Here is a 13,728-nt window from a genome sequence, read left to right as displayed (position 1 = left end):
TAATGTTTACCATGAAAAATGTTAATATGAATGTCGAAGGCGTTGTCTTGCTTAGAAAACCCATTTTTAAAATACTCTATTAGGAAATTCAGGATGGTAATTGCGGTCCCCTGCTCAGAACCCCCACTTAATAGCCAGAGCAAAGAGCAGCTACAAAGAGTGTCTTATTCTGGAGGACTTGCCACTTTTGTAATTTCGATTGAGGCCGTGCAATACCACATTTCCCCCGTGGGGGTGCTGCAGGGGAAATTAAAAGTTGCTGTTATGTTCCATGCAAATCACAGCTGTTCGTGGCAATGGAATCTCCTGTGTACACGGCCTATTTGGAAACCTTTCTAGCAAAAATTGATTATCCGAATCAGAAAACACCTTTAAAAGTGGCTGAAGAAAATGACTTTATGCTAATATAGTACTGTCTTGATGCCAATTTTATGCATCTACTTTTTGTTGGTTTTACTTAGAAAATAGAACGTTTCTGGGAAGCTTTTGTCTTAGGCTGGGGAATATTTCTGAGCTCCTTGCTACAAATCTTCCTTCATTAATGAAACATATATAAAATCCTTTTATCCACAATTGTAGGTGATTTAGCGCAGCAGTTATTTTTTTTATTTCAGTCTATAAAAAACGGATTAGAAACAAATAAAGCTTAGCTAGGCTTTCCAGAGTTATTAAAGCTAAGAGAAACAAAATATAGAGATTTGGTGATGGGGGGGGGGGGCGGGGGGTGAGTGTGTGTGGGGGGTGGGGGAATAAACGTTCTTTCCAGTCTTTTGATTGTAAGCCCATAGGCTTAAAGTGGCTGATAATATGTGGCAGGTAGAATATTTCAACCAGTCTCTTATATTAGTGTTTGAGAAAACTGAAAGCACAGTAGACCTTCACATAACACCATTAAGCCACTCTTTGGCACTCAGACGTCCAATGCAATTTCCAGGGGATAAAATATTTGACATAGACATAAGTGGAGGGGTGCTCCACAGTGCAAGCAGCTTCAATACAAATATTCGCTATAATGGAAATATACAATTTATTGTGGAAAAATAATACAAAATACACCGAAAGTAAAAATTCTATACAAAAATGATATAATTTAAAGCAGTATTACGGCGATGGGACCCTTTTTCCATTGGATGTTCGAAAACTGATAGATCAGCGGAAGTCTGACTGCTGGGACCCCCACTGATCTTGAGAATGGAGGACCTGTCCCTCCCCATTTCACAGTTCAACATACATTGTCCGATTCCTGTAGTGTAGTGGGGAATGCAGACACCGGTCGCACAAGTGCAGCAGCAGCTCCATTCCTCTCGATGGCGCAAGCAGACAGCCAAGCGCTGTGCTCGACTTTTGTTAGCGGTCTGATTCATTGAAATGAATAGAGCAGTGTGGCTCCATTTATTTCAAAGGGGCAGACAGAAACCACCGAGCTCTTTGAGGCCTTCAATACACTCGTATTTGGGGACCATGTGCTGTCCATGTTAATCCACGGACAGCACACAGCTCCATTATAGGCCTTTAATGCTATGCACATCGGCATTTTTTTCACTTAACCCATGGCCTGCGTGAAAAAAACTCACACCATGCCCTATTCATGTCTCTTTCACGGATAAGAAATAGAACATGCCATTACATGTGAACGTGATGTGTCCATATTAACTGGACTGGTGTCTGTGTGCTGTCCAATGCGAGTCACACCCAACCCTCTTGGACACAACTCGCACTCACGGCTACTGTGCCCGAGGCCTAAATCATACGCTAACATGACTAAACATAACTTCCTAATAGGATGTCAAATCCGTAAGTAAGAATCCACACGGGTTTAACTCGCAGCACACCTCAGGGTTCTTCAAACCAAACCGAAAAGGGGACTAATAAGTCCAACGGGTGCACGCCAGCAATGTGGGGGTCAGAGCCTCAGAAGACCCCCCAAAGTATATCACAGTATCTCACAAAAAGGTTCGTGGCAGCATCCAGGGCGTAATGCAAAAATAAATAATTTATTCCTCCTTCTTGGAGGAATAAATTATTTATTTTTGCATTACGCCCTGGATGCTGCCACGAACCTTTTTGTGAGATACTGTGAAATCCGTAAGTAAGTCCAACCTCTTTTCAAGAACACAAATTGTGCTTCTCAGTGTAAAAGTGACTTTCAAATCCAATAGTACAGGAGTAACAATTGTTAACATGACTGGTGCATCATGATAACTCAATTTACAGCACTGTAGTACATTGTAACTAAGCTATTATAACACATTATGCATCTGTAAGTCAATAAATCAAACTAGTAACTATAGTGTTCTTGCCTAAGATAGACCTAATCATTGCACTGGGCCATGTCCTTGCCAACACCCCAACCCTTCAAGCATCATTTTGGAATGGAGAACCTGAGATTCGTTAAAGGGGCAGTTTAGCCTTTGTTCTAGCATCCGCAGCAGTATAAGGGTAGAACTATGCCAGGAAGTGTAGAAGAGTCCCATTTATATTTCAGTATCTGTCTCTTTATACCTCTGACTAGTTAATATGTACAACAGATCTACCTATATAACAGGCTTGGATTATAGGAGTATTTTATCTAATATTCGGCATAGTTGTATTCTAACACTGCTATATTTAGTATCATTTTCTGTCTTCTTTGCTTTGCTGTTTGGGATAAACTTATTACTGTCGAGCCGCATCTTGTTATCCACAGAATGAAACAAAACATACGGCATGACAGAAGACTTCAAATTACATCAGGAACGGTGCAGCCGCAGAGCCTAAACAGTGCAGATATATGATTAGCAATCGGATTAGCATTACCTTCATACATACGCAGCGCAAAAGCAAACGGATTACGAAGGGCATTTGTACCGATATTTCCATTTATAACGTTTAGTCATGTGATCAGTGACGGTATCTTCAGGCTATATAGACAGATAAATTCTCAGATGTGTATAAAATCCTACCAGGTAACGGATCCTCTGACTGATTTCCATATGATTCAGACAGGTAACGTGGGAATCTCCCACTTTATAAATATTGATCTATTTTTATATCATTTCCCTTTATCAGAGATTCCTGGCCTTTGGCAATCATGACATCGTAACACATGTAATTTAACACAATGAACACTTATAATAATTCATTAGCGAGTAAAATAATGCAACCTATTGTGACGCAAGACGACAGATCAAATTTATATGAAGGCACGGTTCACTGGCCCAAAATAGGTCATATATGGTCATATATGTGTCACGTCTATTTTAGGCCTGTTGGCCTTATTGGCAAACAGACACAAAGGCAAGGTATAGAGATGGACTGAGTGATGTGTAAGACCCAGAGGAAAACAGAGATGCCAAGGGCGCAGGAAAGTAAAAATGGAAACACATAAAACCTAAGTTCCTCCCGTATATCAGCCCTAACTGAAGCAGAGCCAAAAGTGGAGCAGCCGCCCTGAAAAGGGCAACCCCACAGCTGGAACCAGGCTGGATTCTTTAACATCCCTTCATAAAATAAGTCAAAGAAGTAGATATAAGGAAGAAGCAAGACAGATAGGAGACCAAGGACAGGGTGCAAAAACAAAAAGGACAGATAAACTGCAATATAAACTAAAATCCTAAATACTTTATGTATTGCTCATCTAAGCTCATGGGCAAAGTCACATCGAACACAAGGCCAGTATAGAAAGGAAAACCAAAAGTATAATCAGCATCAACTATTCAGAGAACCAGTTTAAATACCCACAGAAAGTTCAACTCAAGTCAGCCTATCATTGCAATGACAGAAGGGAGATGTTACTCTCTTGATATACAGCGCCAAATAACACAATGCATGCATTGGCAGGCACATGACATGGTCCGGTGCCGATGCTCTGATGTAAGAGCAGACCCATGTCTGTACCCTGGACTCATTGTGCAAAAAACGTTTAAAAAAAGGAGGCAAAATGCTTATTCTGTTCCTTTTACCTCCCAAAAACTGCAAAATGATCAAAAAAGCCATATGTACTCCAAAATAGTACAACTAAAAATTACAGCTCGTGACACAGAAAACGAGCCCTCACAGAGCTCTGTCCATTGAAAAATAAAAAGGTTATGAGACTGCAAAGCTGGCAGAAGCCGACGCTGCGGCGCAGATTCGACGGCCGCAGCATGTTTATTTTTTTTCTTCTTCCGCTGGGGCCGTGCTCTCCTCTCCACAATTACACATATTCTCTAACAACACCATTGCTCCAAGAGAGTCCACAAGATCCTGACTGAAATCAGTATAAAAAAATTGGTGGCGCGGTTGATGAACAAACCCCACTTATTGCTAACCTGTAAGCCACATGAGGGTGAAGTGTTATTTTTTAATGCAGTTATATTTTTATCTATTTGATAAAAAAACATTTGGGCACTTTCACTTTATTGTATAATTAAAGTGATTTTGTCCTCTTTTAACACTTCCCTTGGCTATACTGTGATTTTATTGTATAATTATCATCTGCAAGTTGTCACTTCTAGATCAGACCTGATTACCAATTGAAACAAGGACTGATGACAGGGCCTGGCTGGGGGACACGCAAGAAAAAATGGAGTGCTAAATGTAAAAAAACAAAACAATGACTATAAATGGAGCTAGGCCCTATTCCTGATCTTATCATAATAGGATCTGCCTACATGACAGAGCACTCGCCCTGACAAGGGCGACCCTGTATGTTTCTAGATGGAAGATGGGGGATATGGAGTACAAGAAGAGTGGACAGTTCAGCACTGACAAACAGATGAACAGGCTGCAGACAAAGAATACAGACAAGCATAAGTCTGGCTTCACACAGCCAAGAAAATTGTGTGAGATTTGCGAGACTCATAAATTTCATCTGGATATGAACCCCATTCTTTTAATGGAGTCATATACATGAGCGATTTTTGCAGTGCAGAAAAAAAATCACTGCATGTTCTAACTTTTTGCATACAGTGGAACGTAACACCCATTGATTTCAAAGGGAGCTGTTGCAGTAGGGCTGGGATCGCTGCCGGGTTGACGGAGTCAAGTGTAGGTTTTAGACATGGTTCTGCACCTTCTAGCTGAGTAGGTGTGATGCAATGTGCTCACATCTGTGGATGATTAGCTAGGTATTTAGCTGGGATGTAGAGGAAGTAAAGGTGCTGTAAATTGTCAGTTGCTCACTGTCTGAGCTGGCAGTTAGTGGCTCCCGTGGACAGCATGGTGTCCACTGTTCCTTACTCCGGCTGGCTCTGTGTGCTGCGGCTTATTCTATTACAGCTAAGTGCTGTGTTTTATTTTGTTTTGTCCTTTATCAGTTTGCCAAGTAGGGTTATTTATGTCCCAGGAAAGAGTGCAGGCCCACATCTTATCAATGCGATCAGTCTGCCATGGTAGGCAGGGCCCTCTCCCTCGTTCATTACGTGTTTAGGGAAAGACTTCCCATTTATTGTTTGTTTTGGCCGCTGCACTGTGAGCAAGTATTGTGCATATCTGCAGTTGCTGGTCCAGTATATCATGTGCAGATGTAACAGGAGCTTTAATGCCTTGCATGGCTCTCACATGCCGTGCAATATGTATGTGAGGTTTCCTGTTGAAATCAATGGAAAACCTTTCTGATCCTCTATCGCATGAGAGGATCAGAACTTCATTGTTGCCATGTGAGGCATTTTTGCGGATAAATCACATGTCCACCAGCGCGATATCGGGTCCTGTGTGTGAGAAGCCTAAGAAGTACTCGGAAAGGAACAGATCATGAATCAAAGTGGAAAGGCAAATTGATACATACCTAAGGAATAACAAAGTGCACTAGGCAAAGTGCCTCACACAACTGATCAACTCCAGTAACTCAAGAGTATAACCAGCTAGGAGGCGCCAGAACAAGTAATAGCAGAAATATACTGATAGACTGACTCTGGTGAATGACAGTCCAGCCATCCTATCAGCTCTATTAAACCAATTTTCATCAATTTTCGAGGAACGTACAGTTCTTGGTTGTGCCAAATTTAATGCACTTCTTGATGACCATCTTCACTGTGTTCCATGGTATATGTAACGCCTAAGAAATTTTTGGTGCCTGTCTCCGGACTGATACCTGTCAACAATTAGATCCCTTTGATGTGCTGTAAACTCTTTACGGCTTTTGCTAAAAAATGCAACTTAGAAAGTGGCAGCAAAATCCTCCTAGAAGAGCCGAACTTTATATGGGGTAAATCAGAATCACTGTAAGTAATGGCAGCGGAGTACTGATTAGAGATGAGCGAGCACCAAAATGCTCGGGTGCTCGTTACTCGGGACGAAATTTTTGCGATGCTCGAGGCTTCGTTTCGAGTAACGAACCCCATTGAAGTCAATGGGCGACCCGAGCATTTTTGTATATCGCCGATGCTCCCTAAGGTTTTCATTTGTGAAAATCGGGGCAATTCAAGAAAGTGATGGGAACGACACAGCAATGGATAGGGCAGGCGAGGGGCTACATGTTGGGCTGCATCTCAAGTTCCCAGGTCCCACTATTAAGCCACAATAGCGGCAAGAGTGCCCCCCCCCGCACTGTCAGCATAAAGATCGTTCTCCTCTGCCACAGCAGTAACAGCTGTGGCAGAGAAGAACGATGTTAGCCCATTGAATTCAATGGAGCCGGCAATACAGCAGGTTCCACTGAAAGCAATGGGCTGCCGGCGTGCGCGGGATGAATTGTCGGGAAGGGCTTAAATATAGAAGCCCTTCCCTGCAATTCATCCAGAAATGTGTAAAAATAAGAAAAAATATATACCGTATATACCGGCGTATAAGGCGACGGGGCGTATAAGACGAGCCCCCAACTGTCACCTTATACGCCGGGAATACAGCAGAGCAAAAAATAAAAATCATTACTCACTTCCCCCAGCGTTCTACGGCACTGCTGCAGGATGTCGCTCCCTCCTGGTCCCCGGCAGAGCATTGCTTTCTGGACGCAGAGCTTGAAATCCCCGCCTCCAGAAAACACACGTGCCTTCAGCCAATCACAGCCAATGACAATGATGTCATTGAATGGCTGTGATTGGCTGACGGCGTGTGTAAGCTAATCACAGTAGCTTTCTGGAGGCGGGGATTTCAAGCCCTGCGTCCAGAAAGCAATGCTCTGCCAGGGACCAGGAGGGAGCGACAGCCTGCAGCAGTGCCGCAGAACGCCGGGGGAGGTGAGTAATGAATTTTTTTTTTGACACTTTCTTTTTTTTTTTGTATTACCGGCGTATAAGACGACCCCCGACTTCAGAGCAGATTTTTCGGGGTTCAAAAGTCGTCTTATACACCAGTATATACGGTATATACTTACCTTGTCCCGGCAGACGGAGTTCAGCGCGGCCGGCCTACAGTGGGTGTGAGTCAGACCTGCCCCCTGATTGGCTCAGCGCTGAGTCTGACTCACACCCCCTTCACACCCACTGCCGGCCGCCGTGGCTGAACTCCGTCTGCCGGGACAAGGTAAGTATATATATATATATATATATGTATATTTTAACACATTTCTGGATGAATTGCAGGGAATGGCTTATATATTTAAGCCCTTCCCGACAATTCATCCCGCGCACGCCGGCAGCCCATTGCTTTCAGTGGAACCTGCTGTATTGCCGGCTCCATTGAATTCAATGGGCAAACATCGTTCTTCTCTGCTGTGGCAGAGAAGAATGATTTGTCTTCTATATGTTCTCAATGGGGTCGGCGCTGCTGCCGCCGGCCCCATTGAGCGCATATAGAGAAGAGAACAGGAATCGCAGATCACAGATAGGTGCGATCTGCGATTTCTATGGCCTAAGAAGGACCGTTGGGGTTCTTGAAGCCTAAAATCACTCCTAACGCTCTCCCTATAGCAGCTCCGGCATCAACAGCACTTTCCCTGAACTATGTCAGAATGCATCTGTGACGAGCCGCGGGCGGGCAGATTTTAATACTCGGGTGACACCTAATCTCGCCAGCCACTCACTGCAGGGGGGTGGTATAGGGCTTGAACGTCGCAGGGGGAAGTTGTAATGCCTTCCCTGTCTTTCTATTGGCCAGAAAAGCGCGCTAACGTCTCAGAGATGAAAGTGAAAGTAACTCGAACATCGCGTTGTACTCGTTTCGAGTAACGAGCATCTCGAACACCCTAATACTCGAACGAGTATCAAGCTCGGACGAGTACACTCGCTCATCTCTAGTACTGATGACTATTTACCATGGGGTTAAATGGGATTGGCCAATTCTGCACACAACCACATCCCCAAATATAAGAAGGCATTCACACTTATGCAACCCCATTATTAGTTTTGCTATTTTTATGTGCTGTGATTGGTTACTATGGACTATAGACAGTTTCTCTTTTAGAATGTTTCATAAAGATCACTAAATGTTTTTTTTTTTATTGATACCCTATTATACTGCTATTCTTTGTGTTTGTAGGACCCCAAGCTGAAAGAGCAATTGGAAATTGGGAACTTTGGAGGTCGATTAGAATTTCGGATGTTTACCATCGTGTATGGACCAGATATGGTTAACATTTCGTATCTCAATTTAGTAGCATTTCAAGAAGAAATTGCAAAGGTAGGTTGTGTTCACTATTGTTTTAGCTTTCATTTATATATTGCAGTATGTAATATTTGTTGCAAGGGAAAGGCTCTAATGATTAAAGGGATTTTCCGGGAAAATACTGTATTATTGATGACTTATCCTCAGGGTAGGTTGTCAATAGGTGATAACAGTGGATCCATCACTCGGGATCCCCGATGATCAGCTGATTATCCTGCCTGCTATCAGTGCAGCAGGGTCGGACATTGTTATTGGGGTCAGAGCAGGAAGTCTAATAGGTGACTTTGCTCCCATTGAAATCAATGCGAGCAAACCTGCTCATTACACTTCCGTCTCTGACCGCAATGAGTCCCAAAAAAGTAATAGGCAGCTTCACTCCCTCTGATCTTAATAGCAGTGAAGCTGCCTCAGAGACTTCCAGACGATTGCCAGGGATCCCAATTTCCTGATACCTGGTGATCAAGTATTGATGACCTATCCTTAGGAAAGTAATAATAAATAAGGGACAGCGCTCCAGCCCTTCCAACACAGAAGTATCCAATAAAAGAAACAGGACTTACCTGGTGTCAGTGGGGTAACCTAAGGAGTAGGTCCCCCACTGACCCCTCCATGTCCTGGTAGGCGTGTATTAAATCCACAAATGGATGGGTCCCCGAATCCTTTCCTTGTATCCTGGCAAGGAAGACAGGAGAGCTGCCCAGCCAATCACACCCCCTTCCCAAAGGGGGTCCGTATATAGAAGAAATGTGCGAAATCAAAAAAGAGGCTTGGCGCTCCAGCAGGAAAGGAGCTGTACAATCCAAAAGACTAACGCGACGAAACGCGTTGTACGAGTTGATGTTGGAATAAAAGACTTAACTGTTAGTCTTTTGGATTTTACCGCTCCTTTCCTGCTGGAGCGCCAAGCCTCTTTTTTGATTTTGTACATTTATCCTTAGGAAAGATCATCAATAGTATTTGTCTGGAAAGCACCAAGTATTGAGCCACTATGGGCGGGCCCCAACCACTTTTTTTAAAAAGTGGAAGGGCGCTATGTAAATGCCATAAAAGTTTTGGCATTAATTGTGATTGGTCACAAATGCAGTCTCTCAGTGCACTGCCCAACATGTGATTGTTCCGGACAGCAGTGGCTGATAGCGGAAGAGTAGAGCGGAGTCAGCAAACCATGTAGTGCAGTGAGGTATATACCGCATGTAATCTTGGATGTATAGCTAGTATAAGTATACCAGCTGTACATATATAATTATATAAGGAGATACCCAGGTTATACCAGCATCCTCCATATCACTATATACAGGACATGTGCATCTTCCTGTATATAGTGATATTGACCATACTGGTATAACCTGTTATATCAATATATGCAGGATGTATAGCATATAGCAGCCATACATTTACAATTATGTACAGGAGATATCCAGGTAAAGGTGCTTTCACATCTGCATTGGGGATAACACTTTTCTGCTCCATTCGGGGAGCAGAAAAGGGGAATCCCCAGGACTGCATAGCTGTGTCTCTGGACAGCATTAAATAGCACTGAACGGACTCCATTGACTATAATGGAGTAGCCAGTACGGTTTAGGTAGGGGTAAGGGTACAGGTGTGGGGGATCAAGCTGAACCTTTGCACTCGGGCCCCTGAACCTTTACACCCCTCAGGCGGATTGGTGGTTGCAGAAATCTCTTCATTGTTTACAAGGCACAGTGCCATGCAGCTTGTAGTGGCTGTGCCTGGTACTGCAGGAGAGGTTATAAATATTATAGTCTCAGAAAATCTCTTTTTAATATATAACACATATTTCACAGATAAAGGTAATAAAAAAAATTGCAACTATTAATACTTTTTTGCTGTGATAAAGAACCGTGGAGATTCTAAACGTGTGAGCATCCACCATGTTTACAGGCTGTGTTAGACGTATTGTAACCTCTATCCTTCAGTAAGAGAATAACGTGTACCTCCTCGTCTCCTCATATTTATATTTTTAGCAATTTCTATTTTTTTTAGAATTCTAGCAGCCAGTTGAATATTTCTGCATGCATCGGGTACGAACACCTCTGAGGTATCGACTGTTTGACTTACAGTGTGATGTCTGATTTATTAATCAAGCCATAATCCTGAGTGACTTCGTCTGACATTTACGTCTTTGTTGATGGCTTTTTCCCCACGGTGACATGCAGATTTATAGTAATTAAGTTTGTCAAGGAATAGCCGGCTTATGGGAATCTTCACTACATGTTTACGAACCACAGAACAGACGCTCGTTCCAATGTTTACATTGTATTTCACAGGAGACAGCATTTTGTACAGAATGTAATCTGCAGTATATTTTTATGTTACTTAAAGGGACGACAATGAAATGGGCGCTACGGCTATGGGGACAGTGATGTCCAAAATGACGAATATAGGAGGTAAAACATTGTCCCAGAGATCTCCTCTCAGGGAGGGAAATAGGCCGAAACATAGATCACCAAGTTTGAGAACATGCAAAGTACAAAGGACTTGTTACAGTTACCTTTATTTACGAAAAGCGAAGAACTCCTATAGGGTACAAGCACATGGATGAAAAAAAAGTGGCGCCCAAAATTCTTGGGTACATCTGGCATCAGTCAACACATGGACATCCCATCCACCGGCTGTCCGATGTGCTGAACACTGCACATTGGCATGTGCTATGGTCATGCGAGAATCAGACAAGAGCAGGACATGCTGCCATTTTTTTTACTAGGACTAGTTACCTGAGTTTAAAAAAAGCCTGTGTATGTACCCTCAAAGAGGAGCAGTCACCTCTCCTGACATATTTCCTTTAGTATATACTAGTATTTACCGTATTATAACAATTCTGGAGTATCTTTTCCTATAACTCGTTTCTCTGCTATCCCTCCTATAAATTACAATTAATTCTAAATCAGAGATAGAAGGTCCTGATTTGTCCCCCGCAATGAGATGGCATGGTGCAATCAGGGTGTCATTGCAGCCGAGGGCTTTCTGAAGGCCCCTAGGGTTGCCATCTATTTCGGCCTATTAAGACGTGCCATCTATATGTCTTAATATAATGCTTGCCGAAATACCATATAATGCAACACTGAAGTATTGCAGTATATGGTGCAAGTGATCAAACAAGTTCAAGTGCCCTTAGGAGATGAAGATAAAAGTAAAAATAAATGATTTTTTATTATGCTTATGTAATACAGGATAATAAAAGTTTTACCCCCCCCCCCCCCCCCCGCCCCACACGCTGTTTCCAGATTTATAGCAAATCTGAGCAAAAACAACAAACCCTAAACATATTTGGTATCGCTGTGTCCGTAAAAGTCTGAACTATCAAAGTATCGAACTATTTATTCAGCAATATGAATGTTGTCATAAAAATAAATACACACACTAGAATTGCGCTTTTTTTGGTCACTCTGTCTCCAATGGTAATTTTATAAATGAGCCCTCACACAGTTATATCAATGGAAAAATGAAACAGTTATTGTAGTCAGAAGACTACTCTTGAAGAATGATATTTTATTTTTCAAGGGTCGTACGTTTTACCATAGTATTGCATTATACCAAGTTCTGACAGTCAGTCCATCAAAATGTGCCACAAGAAATTATTTTATGGCAGCCCCGGAGGGCATCAGAAGGCCCCAGGCTGCAATGACAAGTGAATGGCACCCCCGATAGCATTGCAGGGGGGCCGTTCAGAAGCTCCAAATATCAATCTTGACATTTAAATGCCGCCATCAGAATTAACAGTGAATCAATGTGAATGCTGATTGTAGCTGTTGCCAGAGGGTGTCAGCTGTCAAAGATTGATCAGATAAGTCAATGGTTCTTGTGTTGTACATGTGGACAGTAGAGAAAGCTATAACCACGCAGCTCTTGCGTTGGCTTATCACCAGGGGGGACAAAAGGATTCAATTTGCCCAAACTTTCTTTCTCCGTGATATCATGTGTTGGCAGCAAATTGAGAGGATCCCATTAACATTAGAGAGTTGTCAGGTCCAACCAAAATTGGCGGGTTTGGACAACTAAGCAGTCTAATGTGTATGGGCATCTTAACTTGACTACAGAATTAGATTACACACAAGGCTTCTTTCTTGTCTGTAACCATAGAGAGACACAGAGGTCTTCATTGAAGCTGTGGATACATAACGCAAGGTATTTTAACCAGGTTGTCCTACTTCTAGCTGTTTTGCGGCAGGAAACACACAGCTCCTTACTTTGTGCGGTGGCCTTGGTCGGTACTGCAGACTGAGTCCAACTCATTTCAATAGGTACTAACCAGGCCTCTGTGCAATGTAAAGAGCTATCTGCTTCCTGCCGCAAAACAGCTTGAAGTGGGACAACTCCTTTAATGAAATCGATTTGTAAAATTGCTTAGTTTCTATTTCAGATGCACTGGGGCATTATAGAAAAACAGTTGCAATGGCGCACTTAGGCCTTAACCTCGTATTCATTGATTTTTTTACCTTATTACCATAAATTCAGATACTTCAAAAGAACTATTGTCATCATCCCCACGTCAGCAAACAGGGTTTAAAGTAGTTGTATGAGTACAAAAAAGTTTCCTTTAAACAGCAGGGCATGCTATGAAATAACATAAGAAGTGATACTTACCTCCCTTCTTTACTGGAGCAGCTCTGGTGAACCCCAACTGTCAGCATTGGCCGAAAGTAAAGTGACCGCTGCAGCCAATCAGAGGCCACAGTGTCACGTCCCGTTCTCTTGTCAGCAGCGCTCAACATCCTAGGTGCCATGATGTCAGACGTTCGGAATGGGATGCTACAGCCTCTGATTGGTTACAGTGGTCACCTGACAGTGGGAGCTTCACCAGAGCTGATTTCTTGATTCTTTTGTTATTTTATAGCATGCACAGCCATTTAAAAAAAATTTAAAACTTGGACAACTCCTTCAAAACAAAATAAAGGATAACTTAAGAAAAACAATGTTACACCACATATAGCTATAATAGTAGGAGGTTACCTGAATATCATTTGGCATTTGACCGTAAGGTGACTGGTAGAGATGAGCCAGCATACTCGATAAGGCAAACTACTCGAGCGAGTAGTGCGTAATTCGAGTACCTGCCCGCTAGTCTCTAAAGAATCGGGTTCCGGCAGGGGGCGGGGAGCGGCGGGGAAGAGCGGGGAGGAACGGAGGGGAGATCTCTCTCTCCCTCTCTCCTCCCCGCTCCCCCCTGCTCACCACCGCAACTCACCTCTCACCCGCACCAGCACC

General features: G+C 42.9%; 1 protein-coding gene across 1 annotated transcript in view; it reads left to right on the top strand.

Moving 5' to 3' along the window:
* The window catches only part of PLCB1 (phospholipase C beta 1), a 630,414-nt gene that overhangs the window by 322,964 nt on the left and 293,722 nt on the right, over positions 1–13,728 (top strand). The window contains exon 4 of the mRNA XM_066595662.1: positions 8,377–8,517. Coding sequence (XP_066451759.1) covers positions 8,377–8,517 — 141 coding nt within the window. The remainder of the gene's footprint in view (positions 1–8,376; positions 8,518–13,728) is intronic.

This window comes from Eleutherodactylus coqui, chromosome 3, assembly GCF_035609145.1.
Source record: "Eleutherodactylus coqui strain aEleCoq1 chromosome 3, aEleCoq1.hap1, whole genome shotgun sequence".
NCBI classification, from domain to species: Eukaryota; Metazoa; Chordata; class Amphibia; order Anura; family Eleutherodactylidae; genus Eleutherodactylus; species Eleutherodactylus coqui.
The sequence above is the reverse complement of the archived record's forward strand: the minus strand, read 5'-3'. Positions and strand labels throughout refer to the sequence as shown.